The following is a 21,392-nucleotide window of genomic DNA, read 5'->3' as shown; positions in this document are numbered from 1 at the left end:
AGCCCTTGTGCTGTGCGCAGGGATTCAGTTTGTTACGGAATGATGGTGATGAGCTTTTATTTCTTTCCTGCACGTAAAACAAACCGGGAATCTAACACGCCAACTGCAGCGCCGTGTTTATGCCTTTCAATGAACACAAATGCTCTCTGCCCGTTTCAGCTAAGCAAAGAGCAGGTGTTAGACCTCTCACCTCCACAAGGCAAGCTTTAGTCCTCTGAGGCGGACTTCTGCTTACGCTTTGGCACCTGCAAGACTGCTTGGTATGTTCAATGGGTGGCTTAAAACACCCGAGTTCACAAGCCTGCTGCACGTCAGTCACTTAAAAAGAAATTACTTTATTTCTAAGCAACAGAGATTTGGGGACTATGGAAATTCTCCGTAGGAATTAAGACATCTAACTATCCTTCTCAAATCCAAGAGCTAGTATCAGCAGATTTTGAATGACATATTAAAACTCAGAATTCACCTGTTGCCATAACAACATATCCTAGGCCAGATACATGGATATAACAAGACCTTTGTAAGAAGTAAACTGCATCACATCTGCCAGCTGTCAGATTTTTATAGTTTTCTTTGAATTACCAAGTCATTGCTATCATTAGAGACAAGACACTTGCCTGGAAAGCCCAAGCAACTGTATCAACTCTTCCACTCCTCTAAATCATCCCTTGTGTTTTAACTGCAGTAGAATAAACCCTTCCACTCCTTTGGAGAAGTCAGAATTGGACTCTCTTGACCAGTTGGTTACCCATATAAAAACACCCACTTCAATACATTTGCATACATCTATGAAAGGAGAAAATATAATCACTTTATTTTCAGTATACAGACTAGATCCACCATAAAATAAAGATAACGAGTGAGCACACATGAATAAAATACTCCGCACTTAAAAAAAAGCCCACTTTTGCCATGTCTGCTGAATCCATTGTTTGCTATGTGGTGCTCACAGCTCTCCAGCGTTGTTTCCAAAAGTGGCTGCAGTACTCCCAGGAGCAATGCTCCATCTACTACAGTTCAAAAAAAATGCTCCCAGCTTGCGTAGAAGTGCTACATTTTCCTGTACGCCTTGAAATACTAGTTAGGTACAACACTATTTCATCATCTCTGCTCCCAAACTATGTCAGGTCCCCCTCCCACCCTTAGACCAAGGCAAGATTACTTCTACAAGGAGGTAAAATTAGCAAGTTGTAGCAATACAAATTCTTCGGAGGTGCAGAACGATGGCACACTGCGATCTGCAGCACGTGAATATGCAGCACAGACAGCAAGACATAAATACTGACGAGTGGTACACACGCGCATGCACACAATCACCCCCGTAAAGCTTTCCCCAAGGTGCGACTCCTTCCACGTCACACGCTTTTCACAGAAAAATAAAAAGCCCTTCTCAAATTTAGCCCGTAAAGCTGCCAACAAAATTTGATTCCATGTGCTATCAATGGGCATGTTATTGCTTGTGGTAAATTGGAGAAGATTTGGACCTACACAAGAGATTTGCTTGCAAAGCACAAAGGTCACCAGTGGCCCCTAAGGAGTTTTGCAAACTGATTGTTACAGCTGGTATTTCCCGCACCCTCCACACCAGCAATCGGCTACAATACTCTGCAGTTCTAAACATGTGTCATACCATCCTCTAGAAAAACAGCCAGCATCTTCTCTGACTTATATTCAAATACACGAAAGCAGTCAGCATAAAGAAGTGTTACAGTTAATTTTACAAAATTCGTCACGTCCCTCTTTGCTCGTTCACCTGAAAAACGGGTGAGCTGGGCTGTAACGGCAAAGGCCAGCAGTGCCTAATCCTCTGCACACCCAAATGTCAACAGAAGAGGAGCTGACATTATTGCAGAGATATTTTACACGCCCAGAGGAGCAGACACATCCTCACTGGATTTTCAGGCTGCCAACGAACTACCTTGCCCATGGTGAACCTTACCAAAGCGTTTAAGAATCCGGTCTTTACATCTTGCGTCTCTAATTGAATGTAAAATTTACAATTGTCTCCAAAGAGTAATAAAGCAGCTCGTGGGATTTCTTCCAAGCAAACACTGACTCAAAGGCTCAACACAAACTCACAGTGTTACATGGGAACAGCAGCCCATTCTAGACCCCCAGCCAGTCACTGGCAACAACTCCCCAGATCTTATCATAAAGTTACGTGCTGCACAATCGCTTTCTTTGCTAACACATCCTGACTATAACCTTATTTTATAGCCTCTCCTGCTAACGATACTCTTCAGTTCTGTCTGCAAATGTTGTCCTTAACTTAGCGAGTATCATAAAACTGATAGATTATTTCCTGTCTACTGGTGCTCCAGATGCAATGCTACCTATAAAAACATACAAGTAATTCTTCCAGCAGGTGATCCGCATCAGCTCTGTTCTCAAACAACAGATTGGTGAAGGTGGGCTGCTGATTGCAAAGTCTCCAAGCTTTCCATACCATGAAGTGAGGTAGCAAGAAGCAGCCTTTGAAACAGCATTGTCTCCATATTTTTCCCTAGTTTTAAATCCCTTTTCCACACAATTTAGTGAGTGAACTAGAGGCTTCTCTGGAGCAGTGGAAGAAGAAAAGAGATGGTAAATAAATAACAAATGATAAGAAGAACTAGTTTTGCAAAGTTTTCCTTTTTGGTACCAGCACTGAGCACTGCTCGTTTTCAGGTGGAGAGAAATACAAAACACTTCAGTCTCTTTGTGAGCTTAAAGTCCAAGCGACTTCTGCACAATCTGCTTGGCAATTTTGTTAAATTGTTCTCTGTCTTCCCGCCACATCTTGGAGGCGTCTACATTGGCTCCGCTTTCGTCATTTGGCTCTGAAACGAGAAAGACTGAAAGGTAGGTGGGCAGGCAGGCAATGGAGCAAGACCCTCTCGCTCTTTCGATAATGCCTCTGTACTGCCACTTCCTCGTGGCTTTGGCACACTTCCCCCACTTGGGACTACAGAAACACCACTAAAGAAAAGCTCCTGGACTCCCAAACAGTTCCGAATTAACTGATCACAAGAGAATATCACGGCAAGGACGAGTTTAGGTAAGAAACAAGTGGCAGAAAAGCAAGACTTTCTTTTGTTTATGCTCTCAGCAGTGGAGCCCCAGCATGCACATGGAACAACACAATGCGGCACCACCAGCGCCATCAAGGGTTTTTAAAACTGCACACTGCTCCCCGCAAAATGTTTGCTCTGGTTCTGCGGCTTCACAGACACAAAGCCCTCCCCCGACCAGGCCACCCAAACAGGCTCTGTCACTCTTTGGGATGGCTTGTTCTATTAAAAAACAACAAAACAAACCAAGAAAACCCATAGAATGCTTTCATTTCTGCAACATCTTTCATCCGAGGATTTTAGAGCACTTTACAAAGTACATTAAGCCCCTATGACTCCAACACTTGAAACATGGGATTTATCAGGTTCGTGGTCAGCACACAGGGGGACAACTGTCAGGGGATTACACAAGTCACTAAAACAGAATGTACTTTACCCATTTTGCTTCACACACTAGTGCAAATCCACCCCAGCCCAGTTCATGGCAGACATCTTGGGCTCATGTCTTTCTTGACACAATGCTGATGGTCTGCCCTTAAAAGCCAGTAGATGTGTAGGTCACCCAGTTTGGTAAGCTTGGGCTTACACTGTCTGCAGAGCCAGAGCCAGACTGTTTGCCAGCAGCCTGGAAGGAGCTGACCAACTGATGAGTTAGACTAATTCCTCCAAAAGTCATGGGAAAACAGGACGCACAGGCAGAGAACAAGAGAGACCAGGTGACTCCCACGTTAACCAGTCTAGGTAAGGCTGCATCACAAACCAAGTTCTTGGAGGCCACGGGGAGCCCAGCGAGGTGCTGTGTGTCTGCACAGCTTCCCAACAGTAGGTTACTATTCTGAAGCTAAAACGGTCCCATGTAAGAATCTGTTGCTTGCTCTTTGATCAGCTTTGTTGCTTCTAACCCCTCTAAACCGTCTAAAATCTTTTATCATTCAAAATCAATTCTAAGGGACACGGCTCTGCCCTTTTCAGGCAGTTCAGTGGCTCTGTCCACTACGTGGAAAAGGACCCATCTTTCAGGGAGCTGGATGTGACAGAGCTGATCCACAGCCCCTGCTGGATTTCAGAAAAGCCATTTCAAAGGCCACTTTTTTCACCCCACCTCTCTTCTCAGGAAGCCTTCCTCTGAACCAGAGATGGCAGAAAGGGGTACAGACCCAGGCTGGCAAATAACAAACAGAAATGGAGGGTGCTGGCTTGCGAATCACAGAGGCCATGGACTCCAGTTTATCATACTGGTTACATCTGGCTCATAACCCTTCAGCTGCTAAAGCCAAATCCAACACAGGCTGTAATCAATAGCTTTAAGACCTTCAAGAGCTGAACAGACATCATAGCAAATACAAAGACAGAGCCCAGGTTTTGTGCAGGAGCAGGGAACCTGCTGAGCCTCTGGACCCACCTGACCATCACCATCTGCTCGGTGCTGCTGACCTGGAAGGAAAGCAGTGCAGTCGCTTGCAAAGCTGGAAACACCTGTTTACTAATTCAGTCTTATTTTTTTCAATTATTTTCAGAGAACTGGTTTACTAATAAATAAATACTAGGGCTTTAAGAACTGTGATTGCTGCTGAGCAGCTTTTAATGTCCCTTGCTCACTAATAAGCCAAACAGCAGGAAGCAGCTCTAGCTAACTCAGTAACTGCTATCTAAGGTACTGTTAACAAAACAGCAGTCCTTACCTGCCAGCATGCTAACAACCGACAGGAGGATCTTTTCCACACTCTGCACGGGACTCCACCGCTCAGCGCTGCTCTCATATCCCATGGGATCATCCCCAGGAGCGTGAAGAATAGAGATGCAAACTCTCCCATCTGGGTAAACTGCACAAGAAGTACAGGGGATTGATTGTTACTCAGTGGAAGCACTTGGGCTCTCCAGATCTTTAGCACAGATCAATGTTTGGACTTGGCCTTTGTAGGACTGAAGCTAAACCCAGTTTTAAATTTCCTCTTCCAAAGGCAAGAGCACATAAAATCTGAAAGACAAAAATCTACCAAAAATTTCCTTTAAGCAAACATAAGAAACTTGGGTTATCCTTCCCCAACAGAAGCCTGCTGGGAGCACTCGTGTTGTTTAATAACCAGTGACAGGCTCTATGGAAAAGGTAAGAGATGCAGCCTGGTGGAACAAGGCAAGTATTTATGCGTAGACACAGCTCCAGGTAGGTAACCAGTCCTACTTAAATCGAAGGGTAACAGTCACACAGCACTGAACGTACGTTGGAGTCTTCCACTGGACTGTGACCATAAAAAGAATTAAGCAAACTTGCTCTGCTGCAGCCAGGAGGGAAAAGTGGTATGTTATAAACAGTATAATTGATCTTATTTTAAATATTACTGAAGTACAACTAGAAGAGTTCACACTACTTTTTAAAATTCTGCTTAAAGCTCAGCTGCATTAAAGCACATAGAAATAAGGTAACCTATCCATTAAGGATACAGACATCTTCCCCTCCCACCTTTAGTGTAAGCAAAGCATCTGCAACACTACAAGCCATCTTCACAGACGTGTGACTCCACTTGACTTGAAAAGGAGGCCAAAGAAAGGTTGAGGAGGCAACACAAAGAGAACGGAGTTTGAAACACTGCTTTAGCAACATGGCCTAATTTCGCAGCCCCCTAAGGAACGACAACTTTAGGCCGGTACTTTCAGTGCTTCTATTCCTCCAGTGACCAAACCCGTGCCATTGCCAGGAAAACAAGACAAAACAAAAATAGGGAATGACCGCTGGAAGGAGTTGTGCTCATTTCCAGTTCCTTCCATTCACCTAGCTAATGTCTGCACAAGCCTACAACACGTAAGTGCTTTGGCAGACTTTTATTTCCATCCCCCCCTGCAGCCCCAGGCTGGGACTGGAGCTGGTCTAGCCATAGCTGGAAGAGATGAAAACAGCGTGTGCTGAACCAGCACTTCTCCTTGCAAGTTAGGAGCACACCAGTAGAAGGTATTTCACTTGTAAGTTATTCTAGTGTTTTTATGCAGTGCCTCATTTCAAACAGCTGGACCACAGAGCAGCATTGTCAAGACAGCAAAGGCTGATTCCAGGAAGGTGTAGTATGCATCTTCCTGCTTTGTCACTAAGTACTAATCCAAGACTTGGCATTAGTTGCTTCTTTGAAGTTATCTTTGCCAGACTGTCCATGAATGTCATGTTATTTTAAAAGATAGTTCTGTGGTGTCCCAATTTGCCCTGTACATTACACAAACTCAAAGATAAGGGAACACAGCAGACTTTTTAAACACTTTCCTTTCAACTCTTCACAGGTGGAGGAGTAAGCGCTTAAGGAACAAAAAAAGCATAGCACAGCCACCATTTCTACAGCCTTTCTGGGTACAACCAGACCATCACAATCCCACCTGAGAAGATTGAAGTGTTTAGTTTAGGTGATCTCAACTTCAGATTAACATGACCCAGAGTCACAGGACTTTAAAGGGCTGACCTGACCATCCAGGATGTTTGTTAACCCCACGGAGGAAGTGACTACGTGTAGGGCCACTCTGTAACACATGAGAGTCAGGCAGTTTGTGCTTCTCTGCACCCCACTCCTCCTGGCTACGCTGCATGCAAAGCAGCTGTGAGCAGTGAACCTCAAGACAAGGCCACAATTGGATCTGCAGAGTATTGCGCGGACATGGATTTGCTCACGGAGACCAGTCCTGGCAAGAAGTTTGGGTGAATTAGTTCAGCTGGAGCAAGGTGCCAACGCGGCCACACAGCTTCCAGGTGCCAAACGCTGCATTGCTGCAGACACCAGAGCTTCAGAGGTGATGCTACACTGCCTTGGGCATGTCCACACAGTTCTACGCTGTGACATGCAGGTGTGTCTTCCATAGGAGAACAGAAAGATGTGGATTAAATGGGCAAGAATCTGCATCAGTGGTGCTTTGAGAAGGGAAGAACAGAAGAACGTCAATAAATTGCAAAATTCCTTGGAATAGGATGAAATAAATCAACTCCCAGCTGAGATTAAGATTTGTGTTATGCAACACAGGAACATCAGCTGGGGAGGAAACACTAGGCAGGAGGACAGCATTTTCCTTTTATTGCTCTCAAGTGGCAGAGACCTAATAGCCTAGAATACAGATCCAGCCCATCAAATCTGGGTGGTGATAAACAATGTTTGCACAATCCATGTTGATTTAGCAGATGTCATAAGCAACAGTTTTACAAAGAATGCCAGAAAGTAATGCTCCAGGCTGCAAAAGAGTGCTTTAAGGTTTTTACCTGTCCAAGGCTCAAACCTGTTAGCTGTACTTGTTACTTCAGTTACCTCCACTGAAAAGTCTTAAAATAATATCTTAAACATCAGAATTTGCAGAGAAAAGGCCATCAAAGCCTTAATATTAATGCCTGCAAATGTGTCAGCTTGGACAGAGCACTCTGTATTTCAGAAAGGTCATGTCAGAAATATTACTAAACCTGTGTCTTAATGGGGAAAAAGCCATGCTGTCTAAAAAGCTGTATCCACACTTTGGTGAAAATGAACAAATTTTCACTCATTAAAATAACAATAAACTACTTAAATACAAGCCACAGAGTAAGACTGGAAAGTGTCTGTATTAATTCACTAAATGACACATCACGTACGGAAGATTTATCTTTAAACTATTTATACACTAGTTACAAGTATTCCTGGAATGATGTGAAAGGCAGGAAAATTGTTGGACTCTTTATTGGACTGTTTATGACCAAAAGGTATATGAGGAATAACGTGATAAAGTGACGCTAAGACAGAGCAAAATTGCTGGACAGCTGAACACTCCTGCTGCACGCTCAGGGTTGGCAAGGGAGAGAACCACCCTTGGTAAGGATGCCAGCTCTCCTGCTGCAAAAGTCTGGGTTTATGGCGCACAAGTAACCCCCTCCCCTGTACGTCCTGCTGCATCAGACTCACTGTTTGGATGGAACATCTCGCAGGTGAACCTCATCTTCGGAGGACTTAACGGGTAGTCGAGTGGAAAGCTCAGAATAGCAGGGAAAACCCCGTACTCGAAACAGGTGTCTTCAGGACCCCTAGGAACAGATAAAAAGCTATTCACCAGAGTTTTAAAACAGTTCTTTCACCCGATTTCTTGTCTAATGAGACATTTTGAGGTTTGGGTTATACCATCTCCAGAAAACAAAGAGTTAACGCACTCTCACCCCACACCTCATAAACTTAAATCCAAATACGGGGTTTGGGAGGGAAGGGGGAAATCAAAGCTTGCACACTAAATTACTAGGAAGGTCACAACACTGTTTAATTAGCAGGGTGTGTCTGGATATAATTGGAGTATCTGGCTCCAAGGCATGTTCCAGGATTTGAGCGTCTGCACGTCAAGAGAAAGCAGAAGCAGGTGTGGGACTCCTGTGCCTTTGAAGATACTGTTATGCTGCACAAGACAGAGATGTCAAATGCTGTAGCTCAAAAATAATTGATAAAACCTATGGAGAGTCAAACTGCCAGTATCGAGCATAACCACACATAAACACTTATCACTATCTGATGCAAAAAACACGGCAGTGTTTTGTAAAAATAAAAACACAGCTCAGGGACCATAATTGCTAGATGTAGGACAACAATGTTTCTTTGCAGACTTAAGTTACTTAGTTTGCATTCCCCTCAAGTGCACAAGGAAAACAAATGGCTTCATCAGGATTCTTGTAGAAACATTTCCTCATTGTGTTCATCATCTAGTTCAAAGTGCAATCACGTCGAGAATATAAAGACAACTATTTTACTCTCCCTACATAAAACATTTTTGGAAGGTGAGCAAAAAAGTTTATTAGACATGATTTATTCAAACTTGATGAACCATCTGGAAGTTATAACACAAACATGATCTCCCTTGATTGGAAAGACCATGAAACAAGCTTCATCACTGAAAATCTTAGCCAAGGAAACCTCATGTATTTAGTAAAAAGCTCTTCAAACAAGGGCTATACTGCCCGGGAAATAAGGTTCATGTTCACGCCTCCTCCTCCCAATCCACATTCTCCAAGCCGGAAAGAACACAAAAGTTCAAGGACTCCTAAAAGTTAAAGCTGAAATTGGTAACCTACAGAAAAAGAAAACTGAGACCAGCAAAACCTAAAGCCCTAGGAGGCTCACTCTCTTAACTTTGGAATTCAAAAGACTTGGCTGGTAGATAAACACAAGAACTAAGTGATTTAAACCTGAATATTGACACTGGCAGGTAGAATTAGAGAAACGCAGCAACATACTTCAAGAACGAAAGCTAAACCATCTCAACCATTTTGTTCCCTTTCTGGCCTTTTCCCTAAATTTAGTCGGGATTCAATTCACATCTGAGAGTAAACTGAACGCATTTTTTCATGAACATTTTAATTCCAGCTGCATTTTAAAGGCTTATTGTTGAACTTCTAAGAATATGTACATACATGCATTGAAAAGCTGGTGGGTGTCTTATGTTCTGTTTTGAGAGCAAACACACTGCCTTAAGGGCTCTTCTGTCAAATACGTTAACCCTACATGCTCCATTTTAGGCCCTGTATTATGTGAGCAAAATGCTTATGTCGTAGCCATTCAGTGCTGCCAGGATCAACTTCAAAGAAATTATTAAAGTTAATCCAAGACAGCATTCGCAACTACAAAACACTCAGGAGGCTGCAACATTTAAACCTGACAGCATCACTTTCAGTTCAAAAAAGGACATCGGCAGGGCCAGAGAGGTAAAGAGCACAGCTTCTTTTGAAATCTTTGCAGAGCAGGTGATGATTGCAAAGTATATCCTATTCAAAGCCTCTGTGCTTTATGCTATGATCTCGTCCGAGCTGCTAAGCTTGTTAGAGTCATCCAGACTATCTAGGGTTCCTCCAAGAAACACCCAGACCAGCGCTGACACCCGTCCCACTGAGCAAAGAGCATCAAGCCAACGGGCCAGCTGCCTTAAGCAGTTCCCATACCCCAGGGAAGACAAAGTGCTGGCCATCACTACCTGTGAGCACACAGAAGGCACAGGCTTCAGGCACAGAACTCCAGGAAATACCTCGTCTTAAACCTGCTCCATCTAATACTCTTCACAGCCTGCAAAGCAGACAGTCTCTGCATCTTTTTCCGCACATGATGTTACTCTACAGCCTTCCCTAAAGCATTGGGGAGCGGGCATCAGTTCTCCTCTGGCCATTATACGGCGTTAAATGACTTGCTAGACAACCAGACTGCTTAGTTGTGAGAGAGATGTTATGAACAACCCTGTTGACGTAAGACATAGCATGAAAATAAGAAACGCTGCACTCCATGAGCTGGCTGTTACTTAGGCAAGGGAAAGAAAAGGATGGTGGGTACCTGCTAAAATAGGAGGGAAAAACGCATTGACAAGGACAATTCTATAATCAGAGCTTCACATACATTTGTAAATGGCTTTTTATTTGGAAAAAGATGGTGGAAAAAGACAAAAACCTACAGTCATCAGATGCTGTAAAGGGGAATTCCACGGTAAACAAAAGTCCTAAGCCTAATTACAGATTTAATTACCTTTCTAGACAGGTTTTTGATAAGTTGACTTCAATTTATGCTGTTTAGTTTTCAAGCAATCTTTAGTTCTTAACAATTATGTGGTTTTGTGTCTTTTGGGGATAAACTTTAATAGCAACACACACTTGCATATGCCAACCAAAGAGGGCAAAACTTGGTCTTGAAACATAAATCCATGAACTTGCACAACACAACGCAGCCCACTGGACCTCACGCAGCGCTAAGGGATTGACCGGCATTATGGTAAACTCTCTTAACGTGCTGGGGCTATTTATCATCACAAATAAGTCACTCTGTTGCAAAAACTTGGCTTTCATAAATGCTCTAATTCAGCTACTGTTTGATGTCTCATCAAAAGGGTGCATTTTACATCAGGCTCCAAAGCTCCACTGTTCAGAAAGATTACCACGTTATATTTTCAGGTCTGGATCCATGACACTCACTCGGGAGCATAAGAACTGTTCTACCATTCAGCCATGTCAATACAACCTTAACATCTATATGTTTAATATTTATCCAGCTGCTGCAGGCAAGAACACCAGAAATACAAATTATTACCACTATTACACTATTATTTTACCTGTGAGCCAAGCTCTTACGTGTAACATTACCCAGCCCACCTCTGAATTGATAAATAGGTGATGTCTTTTCTCTCTTAGGTCTCACTTTTTGTATTTATTTGCCATTACATGTGCTCTAGCTTCATATAAACTGGATGAAGGGGGGAAAAAAAAAAAAGTATTCTATTCTCTTCTTCATTATTACACTGCTTACTTACCTTTTCACGTCATCTGTCTAAAAATTTGAAGCCAACTTTAATTTCCTCACCTGCACTTTTCATTCCCATAATCTCACACAGCACATTTGAGATTACAAAACATTCAAGAAGATTATCAGAGACAAATATAAACAAGTCATTTAGCTTGCTTTCCAAACGTGCACAAATACTTCTACTAATAGAGTTTTCTAAAGAGATGAAAGTAACCAAACACGTTTAGGGTAAACATGTTTCTATTGTACCACAGCTTCAGAATTTAGCAGATCTTAAAATATAATTTTATTATGACACACACACACAATACAGAAACCAAAATTAAAGCACCTCCGCCTCTCATTTTGCGCTGACAAAGACCTGAAGCTCAACACTCAGCACTTTCAAGGGCTTTCAAGTCTGCAAGCGGCTCCTCTGTTGTTTAAGAATTTGTTATGGGAAACATCAGAAAAACTATTTTCTAGGTAATCAATCAAATCCAAAAGTACTTCTCCCCCATGAAAGCTCTGCTCAACCACAAAATCTCTGCTACGACAAAGTACCGATAGGCAGGAATTTCCTTCAAGACTTCAAGAAGTGCACTAAATCCTCTGGGATTTCTACACTCCACGTAACACACGGCTGTCTGGGCTGAAATTTGGTACGTTACAAAATGCATGTTTCAGAAAAGTGGTGACTATCCCACTTGCAGAAAGTGTAAGACAGCGCAAGCCAAAATCTTTGGTGTCAGGCAACAAATTACCTATTTCCATGCTAAGTGTTTATTTTCAGGGGACTGAGCTACTAGGAGGTACAACCTGTTTATCACAGGATAAATTGCTGCACATAAGCAGAGGCATTTGCCAACTCTTCATATCAATCAGCAAACAAGCAGTGGTAATCCAGATCTCCACTTACCAAGGCCTAAAATAACTCGGAGGCTCACTCTTGCCATAAAGTAGGATCACCCACGCAGACAGCTTGTGTGGAATAGGTGACGTGCTACAGCTCGGGATGCTTTTGTATTGGTTGCGTGCCTGATCCCAAGAAATCTCGTTTTTCATCCCTAGACAACACACTCCAAGCAAACCGAGCTGGGAAAATTCTGCCACCCATGCTAGTTCAGAATCTCGTAAGTCAGCACCGGTGGTTGCAGTGAGAACCTGCCAAGAGCACAGCAGGCACGCTGCAAGCGGGGCCACGGCCGCTGCCTGCTGCCCTCGTGTCCTCCCAGAACCCCTGGCCCCGGCTGAAGGAAAGGAAATCACCAACTCTTACTAAAGGAATCTTGAAATACGGAGCCTGGATCTACCCTAACAACAGACCATCCGCTTCAAGACAGACTTAGCAGTTTGGAGCTTCTTCATCTGTTAATTCTGTAGCATTTGTGTAAATTGTCAGACCCGAGTGACAAAGGTCTCTTTTTCTCTCCCCTACCATTTTAGAACTTTATTTTGTAAAAATCACCAGTTATTCCATACACCCAAAGTTCCCAAAGAAGGGTACAGCATAAGTAAGAGTACAAGCAAGAGAGAAGATGACTTGTAAGATGCTGGGCAAGAAGATTTTGTCTTTTCATGGCAAGTTTTGCTACAAACAACTGGACCCATCAGTTCAGAAGTGGAAGGGAGAGGACACAGCTTTGTAAAGAAGTCTTTGTCACTCCCCAAAACACAACAGGTCACGCTCAGAGCTATTCACCAACAGAAGAGCTTTTCACACGGAAGCACTGCACCCAATGCCTTTACAACACCAGCCAACTCATGAAGTGCAAAGAATTTCAAAAGATTATTTTTTTTTTGTAATTTGAATATTCTCTCAGATAAATCCAGTTTTCTGGAAAAAAATGAAATAGTAAGTAAACTAATTTTACACATTGCCTTTTTTTTTTTCTCCTATCACCAATAATCTGTGCATTTCGCTCCACATAAAACATGAGAAAAACCTGTCCTGTATTTGCAGCTGAGTAATGTTCCAAAGAGGTCTGTGTGATCCACAAGCAATTCATTGTTTCCTACAGTGTTTGTATATACAACATATATCCAAGGGAGCCCAAATGTGGATTCCTGTCAAATTTGCAAGTTACATATGCTGAGTGTTGATTATTATAATGACACCTGTACAACAAATGTTCACTTAAGCCCCAACACTGCCTCTGTCACACTGTTTAAATTTCAAATATCATTCCCTGTTTAGGTCAGAAAAGAAGTTCCCAGCCAAAGGTAGGTTCTTATGCAGAATTGATATTGGTTTTTTACATTCTTGTTCTCCTAGAAGCTAATCATAGTGTGCAAGTGCTGATTTCAGATATTAGTATTAACTTACATAATCAGAGCTTCCCATTCAAAGAAGTTCTCTTCATTCATGGGACCTGTTAAGAAAAAAAACAAAACAATGCTCAGCACTACCTGAACACAAGGCTACAACTTCACAGTACACAAACCCCGTTCGGCTCCTCACCTGCTACGATCCCTTCTGGTGGGTTCAGGGTCAGCTCTGTAAAAAGAAAAATACAAGGCAAGTTAACGTGACCTGCAAGCCCAAGCATCTCGGCTAACGTTTGGGTGGCCACAGCTTAGCACAGAGGCCCCACCAGCAAATGAGCTTGGAGAAAAGCTTGAGAACACCATGGGAGGAATCTTCTGGCCACGCTTTACTAGGCAAAATTCCACATCCAGAAGGCCCAGTATCTCACCACTGACAATTGAACTTCTTCATGCAAGACAGTTTTCTAGACAAGATTATTTGGCATTTTGTGCTTTTCCAGGCTCCCAAAACTAGTCTTCCCAGAGGCAACAATTTAAAACTGAGAAGGAACAAAAAAAAACTCCACAAAGCATGGGAAACACTCTCCTCTTGGAGCACGGTGGTATCTGCAGGTACAAACTCAACAGCCTGAAAACGGGTTGTATTCCCATAACCTCTCTGCACCAATTCCTGCTTGACAGCATCTCAATACAAAACCCAAAACGACGCAAAAAACTGGAGAAGCAGAAGCAAGAGAGATTTGACGAGCAGCTCTGTTCCTCGAATTCAATCCAACTCCCCCTGTGCAGCCTGGAAAATGCGAGTAAAAAAAGAAGCGGCGATAAAGCAGCCGTGCCTGCACATGGCAAATTTGGATCCATCAACCCTCACTTCCTGTAGGAAACTGGTACAATTCCCAATTTGTACAATAACCCTCAGCATCAGTACCGCGTTTCAAGCCTGCAGAAGCCCAGCACTCTGTGCGCTGATAAAAAAATAACCAGTTTTTCTACTATCTAGTGCAATGACTGAGTTTCCGAAGTCCTGCAGGGTGGTAGCAGCTGGCAAGGCAAAGTTTAGCCGTGCAGGGGCAACCAGTGAACCCTGGGGGGCTGAACACCAGCCCCGCAGCTCCGAGCAAGACACGGGGCAGCCGGAGATGACGCTCTGAAGGTGTCAGACCAGAGGAGGTGACAGTAATTAGGCCAACTTAAGTAAGGGCTGTGAGCTGCTTATCTAGAAGCACTGTTGCCTAACCAATGGCCCACGGACTACTAGTGGCACAAGACAAGCAGGAATGCAGAACTGGGGAACGTGGGAAGTCAAAAACCAAAAAATGAGACACTTGACCTAATTTCTGCTAGGCTATATGTGAAAAATGTGAGAAAACTGCATAAAACAGCACATGGATTTTTGTCTTAGTTTCTGCTGGATTAAAAAACACGCTGAGATACTCCAAGAGGAAAGATAACAAAGCTGTTCTGTTCACTCAGATTGCCATTAACTTTGGCACAGACCTCTCTGATTGAAGTTCAAAAGCACAGCAGCAGACTGAAACTCAGCGTTATGGTTTCCCACAATGTCCTGACGTTAAGAAGCAGGTTTTTCCAGCTTGATAGTGGGTCTCTAAAGAGCTTTTCTTGTTGATGTTTTTAGACAGAAAGAGGGAGATGTCAAACCCAGGAGCTCTTGGAATCATTTTGCTCCATCTTGTGGTGCTCTCTAGGAAGAAAATCCCTCTGTTATTTTCCATGACTTCCTTTGAGAAGCCCTGCAGCCTTTGTGACTGCCTGGGGGCAGCATCGGCGTGTCCCCTGCAGCGGACAGCCACGCAGAGGTGTGCTGTGCAGCTCCCCACCTGCAAGGACAACCAGGGCAACGGGAAGCAAGAGCTAAACCCTGTCTTTGCGAGGATGGAGGTTCAATTCTCCCCTTCACCTTGCTCAGCTCTCCCCTCAGAGATAGGCGAAAGAGGTTTCCATCCTTAAGGATCAGGCAAAGTGGTAACTGGGCAGTGCAGGGGCACACGAGCTTTGATTTTAAGTGGCTGCTACTACACCTGGTCACTGAGGAAGGAGACCCCCCTTTTCCACGTGCATGGCCACATCCTACCCTGTGATTTCTCTAGAGCCATTCAAAGGGAAATCGGGAGCACAGCTTTCAGGAGCTACACTGCAGGAATTGCCAGTAGCAGACATAGCAGCAGATGCTTCAGTCTTACCAGAGCCTCCAAAACAGGGTCACTTTAATGGAGTGTCAGGGGGGATTTTTTTCCAATTATTTTTAAGCGAGCAGTAAAAAGCACATGATCAGAGCATGTTTTAACCCTTCACCGCAGAACGACTTTGACAAGTCAGCTAGGCCAAACAGCCTCCTACCCCACTCTCCTCTGCCATCCTGTCCCTCCGTGGCTGTTCTCCCGAGCTAATCGCATGGCAGGACGCAGCAGCAGATGAAAGAGCCCACCCTCTGCTCTCCACGGCATCCAGCCAGGGATAACTTCTGCTAGACTGAGTTTGGCCTCCTGGCCTGCAAGACATCCCCCCGCTTTAAACATGCACGGTTTAAAGCTTTCCCAAGGAGAGTTCTCCCCCTCTGCAAGTGCCACGCCATGCCGTCCTCTCGCCTGTCACCCACGACAGCAGCGTGCCAGCGCACGCCCCAGCCACCATCACCTGGCGGCCTCAAACACTGATGCGCAGTTTCTGTTCCTGCACGCACCAGCGACAGCAAGGAGCTGAGCCCTCTGCCCGCGCTGAGCATGGACAGCATCCAACGCGAGGCGCTGGTGGGCAAAACATGGACCCTGAAGCTACAGCTTGCACAAATTCACAGCCACCTCCCTCGATCTCCTTTCTCCGAGGGGCTAAATCAGCACCGAGACTTTGCAGGAGCCCTCAATGCAGCAGCCCATGGCTGACTGGTGATTGTGGGCCCAGGAAAAAAAACCTTTGAGCAGTGGAACCTTGGGATCCGTGGGACAACCGAGGTGGGAGCAGAGCAGTCAGATGCAGAGGGGCTCTCCTGCCGTGCTGGCACCACAGCTCCATCACCTTCACCTGGGGCTGTGGGACCCCACGCCTGTACTGGAGCGCAGCCCCTGTTCTGCAGAGCATCCGGACTTGCCCCCGCTGCCAGTGGGTAGGCAACCTCTTTGGGGCAAGCAGAGCCAGGCCACCTTCCTGCGCTGGTATTTTACGTGGTGCTAACTACCAGAGCTGCCACCAGCAGAGGCTGTGGGATAAAGCAGCCTCCCGACGTGTCCACGGAGTACCCTATGGTCAAGCAAGCCCACAGGGCTCCTATAAGGAACAAATGCATGAGCAACATGTCCTAATCAGGGATTCCAAGAGGTGGAAGGACAAGTAGTTGGTGTGGAAAAAGGATAAAACAGAAAGCCAGAAAAGGAATCTGTTTTGAAAGAGGTAAAAGGGAAGGTCAAGAAAAGTCTCTGTGGAAAACAAAGGCATGGCAGAGTCACGAGGAGAAGCTGAGGCTGGCAGCTGCTGCTGGAAGGGAAGGTTGTGGTGATGTATAGGCACCAGGTCACCCTATACATCACCACAACCAACTTCGGGGTGCCCCAGGGTCTGGGGGGTTGTGAGGAGCTCTCTACTCAGGCATGTGTGTTGGGGGCAGCCCATCACCCGATTCAGAGAAATGTCTCTTCAGCACTGGAAAGCATCTGGAGCAGTTCTCAACTTCCCATCCTCCACGAGGCATCCTGTTTGGTTTGCAGGATGGCTTCGCTGCACACAGTCAGGGGATTTGCTTCCAAATCAAAACGCAGTGAAGTCCCAGCGTCTAGCACCATAGCTAAGCCTTACTTTAAAGCTTTGCTTGTAAGCTGAGACTGAACGAAACAGAGCTAACCCCAGTGAAGCGCAATACTTCTGTTAGGAACTTGGGGCAGATTTGGGTGCACACACAATCAATGCCTCCCTTTGCATTTCACTGCTCATTATGGAGTCATTACAGACCAATTTACACCTTGGCCAAAAGGAGAAGGACTAAAAAAACACCTTCTTTTTAAAGCAGTTAATAAAAAGACTGATCGCATTCTTAAGTGAGAAGTTCATCAGTATGCTTTCTAAAAACTGTATCAATTTAGCATATCTCCAAGGTGATTAAATGCACAAGACTCAGGAAATATTAAGGGCACATACTTCAGTATCTGACAGCATCTGGACTGAGATGCTTGAAACCAGAATCTTCTTTCTACTCTGCCTGAAATTCCATTTTCTTCTCTCTTCTCTGATGGAGCACCTGATTGGCATAAGGCAGTTTGAACTCACGCGGACACACGGCACAGTGTGTGTCTGAGATATTTCCTAAGTGTTATGTTTAGGAAAGCGCATTTTTCAACATGGGTTTAACAGGGACAGCTGCAGAGGCCTACCACAAACATGCATCTCTTTCTTTCCCCCCCCCCCCGGAGAAAGCAGCTCATCACAACCCACACCACCGCAGTGGGAGTTTTCCTCCAGCTTCACACAAACTCTCTCCATGGACAGGAAGCACAGCCAGATTCTTTTCCGTGCAACAAAGGTGTATTTTTTTCTGCAAATTCTGAAATCTCAGAATTAATGTAAATCTCATATTTTTAACCCGACAGCACTCCCAATGATACCCGTTGGCATTACAATCCACTGCTCTATTGCCTGTTTGTACCAGAAAGGAAATACAGTGCATACAACTTGGCCCTACAATTCTTGCATCTCTACAGATTTGACTTAATACTTTCAAAGTAGCCCATTTTAGATTTAAAAAGTTCAGCAACAAGACATCTTCAAGATCATGCAGCCAGGAAACAAATATACAAAAGGAAGGTTTCCATCTCTTAACTCTCATAAACCTAAGCTGCTATTGAGTGACTAATTTCAGGCTTTAATACTATTCTAAATCTAGAATTAACAACAAACATATGCTCTAACAGAAATTATGCCCTTTTTCGTATCTGATTTTTTTTGAAAGCTTTATCTAAATTAGTTCTGGCAGAGTAGAAAAATACTTCAATAAATATAAGACAGCAAAAAGTCTTGACACTCCAAACCTGCAAACAAAGACCTAAAAGAGGACAAAAAATAAATCCATCTCATCTGGCTATCCACAGTCACCTTCCCTTCCTTCTCCACAAGGAAGGGAAAACAGTGCCATTTCCCAGCCTCTCCCAAAATGGAATAATGTACTTGGGTTCCAACAGGTAGAAACTCCTCACAACGTCAAGCATTTTTCACATAAGGTAACAATAAACCTTTATTTAAAGATTTAAACACAGACATACAGAGAGAAAAATCAAAGACCAAAACTAAAAAAAAAATCAAGTAAGGAAAGAATTAGAAGTCTGGTAAACAAAACACACCCACCAGCAAGGCAGCGACTGTCAAACATCGCTGTCACAACTAGAAGTAACTAAAGATAGAAGGAGGAGGTAAATTAAAGAAATTGTGCGCACAAATATACACATAGATATATACAACGTTTCATCCAAGGCGGGCAGCCAGGAGGAAGGGGTCATTTAAAGTTGTCTCCCCATCCCCATCCACCCAGGGCCACGCAGTGCTTACGCCAGCACTGGGAACATACATCAGAAACATGCATTGTCAGGAGGGAGCTGAAAGATCACACAAAGCTGAACATGAGACTACAGCCCTGTGCCCTGACAGGACTTCCTGCAGAAAGAGGCAGCAGAGCTACCTAAAACTGGAACTATTATTATTTTTCAGAATAACTTTTGCTGAAAATTTCTACAGGGCAAAACAGCTTCTGAAGAGCTACAACTGCCCAGTCGTTCGTGAAACCCTAGGGAAGGGTTATCCTACAGGCTCGATTCTGGGGTTTGCAGCAAAGTTTGATGAGAGTACCCATCAAAGGAGAGAAGCAACCCTGGAAATGCGCAGCACAATCCCGGCGGCCACAGAAACCAAAAGGTTTGGCTTACTCTGCTTCTGTAATTCAGGTCTCCAGAAGTCAAAGCACTGTACACTCCGTCATTGCAGACTACATTCGTGTCTTACAACACTATGTTTTATTAGAGTTGGGAAAGTATTTATAAAGGAGGATCACAAACAAGATGTTATTTCAGTTCATATTAAGTGCTACCCTGGGAAACCATGTGGAGAAGATTCACGTAATATCTGCCTGTAGCATTAAGTCAAATTCTTTTCGATGCTATTTAATATCAGTTTTTCCTACAGAATTTATTCATCCAAGACATTCTAACAAGATTTCAGAGCTTCTCAACAACAAAGGATCAAAAACGCTTTTTGGGACTAAGGGGATTTATGCAAGAAAACAGATAAAAGCAGAGTCTTTTTGTAGATGTCTTTCGGGTCAGTGCTTCTGGATTACAACAGAAAAATGCAGATTTCTAGGACACGCTGCCAGCACAAGCGTTACCCGCACAACCGCACCGGCGGGCTTGCTCACTGCCCCAAGCAGCTACCGGCAGAAGCCTGAGCAGTGGGGGGGGGCAGCCCTGACCCTCACAAACACCTGCGTGATGGTTCAGCTTAGAGACCTGTGCTCTGCAGAGCAGCCTGAGAATAAACACGGTATTGGCAGGAAACATGTGTCTATAAATACTCTTATTTTCTATAGGCTGGAGTCTTTCACTAAATGATGGTTAAGTGAGAAACAACAACTCATCCCTGGACAAGCTCAGGAGCTTTGTAAATGACCATCACTGGAGCAGGAGGCCAGTTCTTACAGTCTAATGCCATCCTTCCCCTAGCAAACACTTCTTTTTTTTCTCCATTCTACTTCCTTGCCTTAAATAAAAGCCAGAACATCAGAGACCAAAAGTGGCTAGGTAAACAAACAAACAAAAAGTTGCTAAAAAAAGGCACCTTTGGACACCTCGCAAGCTCACCAGGGAGCAGCTCACCGACTCCAGGAGAAGAGGGATGCCCCAGAGAGACCCAGCCTGCAGCAGGTCCCTGCTCCCTACGGCGGGGCCAGAGAAGAGCACCGCTTGCCACCCCCTGCAAGTCACATCTCACGCAGATTTTTAAACAAAGTCTGCGTTGCGGATGACTAAACTCGAGTTTAAATGCCGTTACTAACCACCGCGCTTCCGCCAAGGTCTTGACAAACACCTCTAATTATCTTTGAGGTGACAAAGCTCTGCAACACAGGCTTCCGCGGCTGCATTCTGTTCCACCTGGAAAATCTAACCAGGAAAAAAATAAAAACTGGCCATTTGCCCTGGATTCACAGGCCTTCCCTCTGACTAAGCTCCCCACGCCACGGACTCCCAGACGTGTCAACCGCGCACACACCGCCCCTCGGTGTCCCCGCCGAAGCGCCGGGGCTGGCAGCCGGGCTCGGTGCGCAGGACGGTTTCCCCCCGAGGCCCGGGGCGAAGGGAGAACCACCTCGCCGAGGGAAGCCGTGGCAGCCACGACTCCCCTCTTCCACAACTGCACTTCGAAGCGCCCGGTGCCCCCTGAGCCCCCCGTCCCGGGTGTCTCTGCAGGCCGAGCGGAGCGGAGCAGCCGGCGGGGGCTGGGAAACCGAGGCCGGCGGGGCACAGGGAGGCCCGCGGCCGTCACCGCCGCTGCCCGGCCCGCGGCCTCCGGCCCTCCGGTCTCCGTCCGGAGAGGCAGCGGGGGCGGAGTAGGGGAAGCCCAAGGAGTGCCCGGCCCCGCCGCTCCCCCGACTCACGCTTGTACTCGGCCATCAGCCGCTTGAGCGCCGTCCCCGCCATGGCGCGGCCCCGCCGCCGCTTCCGGGCGGGCGGCTAGAGAGGACGGCACAGAGGCGGCGCTCTGCCCCTCCTCCTCTATGGTACCGCCACCAGGCCTCCCAGCGCCGGGCGGGGCCGCGCATGCGCAGAGCGGCGGCCGCCGTGCGCAGCGCCGA

At 45.2% G+C, this 21,392-nt stretch overlaps 1 protein-coding gene across 2 annotated transcripts; it reads right to left on the bottom strand.

Moving 5' to 3' along the window:
- Positions 1–789: 789 nt before the first annotated feature.
- On the bottom strand, positions 790–21,289 carry UBE2G2 (ubiquitin conjugating enzyme E2 G2). 2 transcript variants are annotated; one of them, XM_074833353.1, is made up of 6 exons: positions 21,195–21,289; positions 13,743–13,778; positions 13,608–13,653; positions 7,949–8,085; positions 4,733–4,873; positions 790–2,819 (listed from the first exon to the last, which is right to left on the bottom strand). In XM_074833353.1, exons 1-6 carry the CDS (start codon positions 21,235–21,237, stop codon positions 2,707–2,709), a joined length of 516 nt encoding a protein of 171 aa, XP_074689454.1. In that variant the 5' UTR covers positions 21,238–21,289; the 3' UTR covers positions 790–2,706. The 2 variants fall into 2 exon arrangements, with proteins under 2 accessions (XP_074689454.1, XP_074689455.1); XM_074833354.1 differs by having other exon boundaries at positions 7,949–8,067.
- Positions 21,290–21,392: the final 103 nt, after the last annotated feature.

This window comes from Strix aluco, chromosome 9 (genome assembly GCF_031877795.1).
Source record: "Strix aluco isolate bStrAlu1 chromosome 9, bStrAlu1.hap1, whole genome shotgun sequence".
Taxonomy (NCBI): Eukaryota; Metazoa; Chordata; class Aves; order Strigiformes; family Strigidae; genus Strix; species Strix aluco.
Note: the sequence above shows the minus strand (reverse complement) of the source record. Positions and strands in the feature narration are given on the sequence as shown.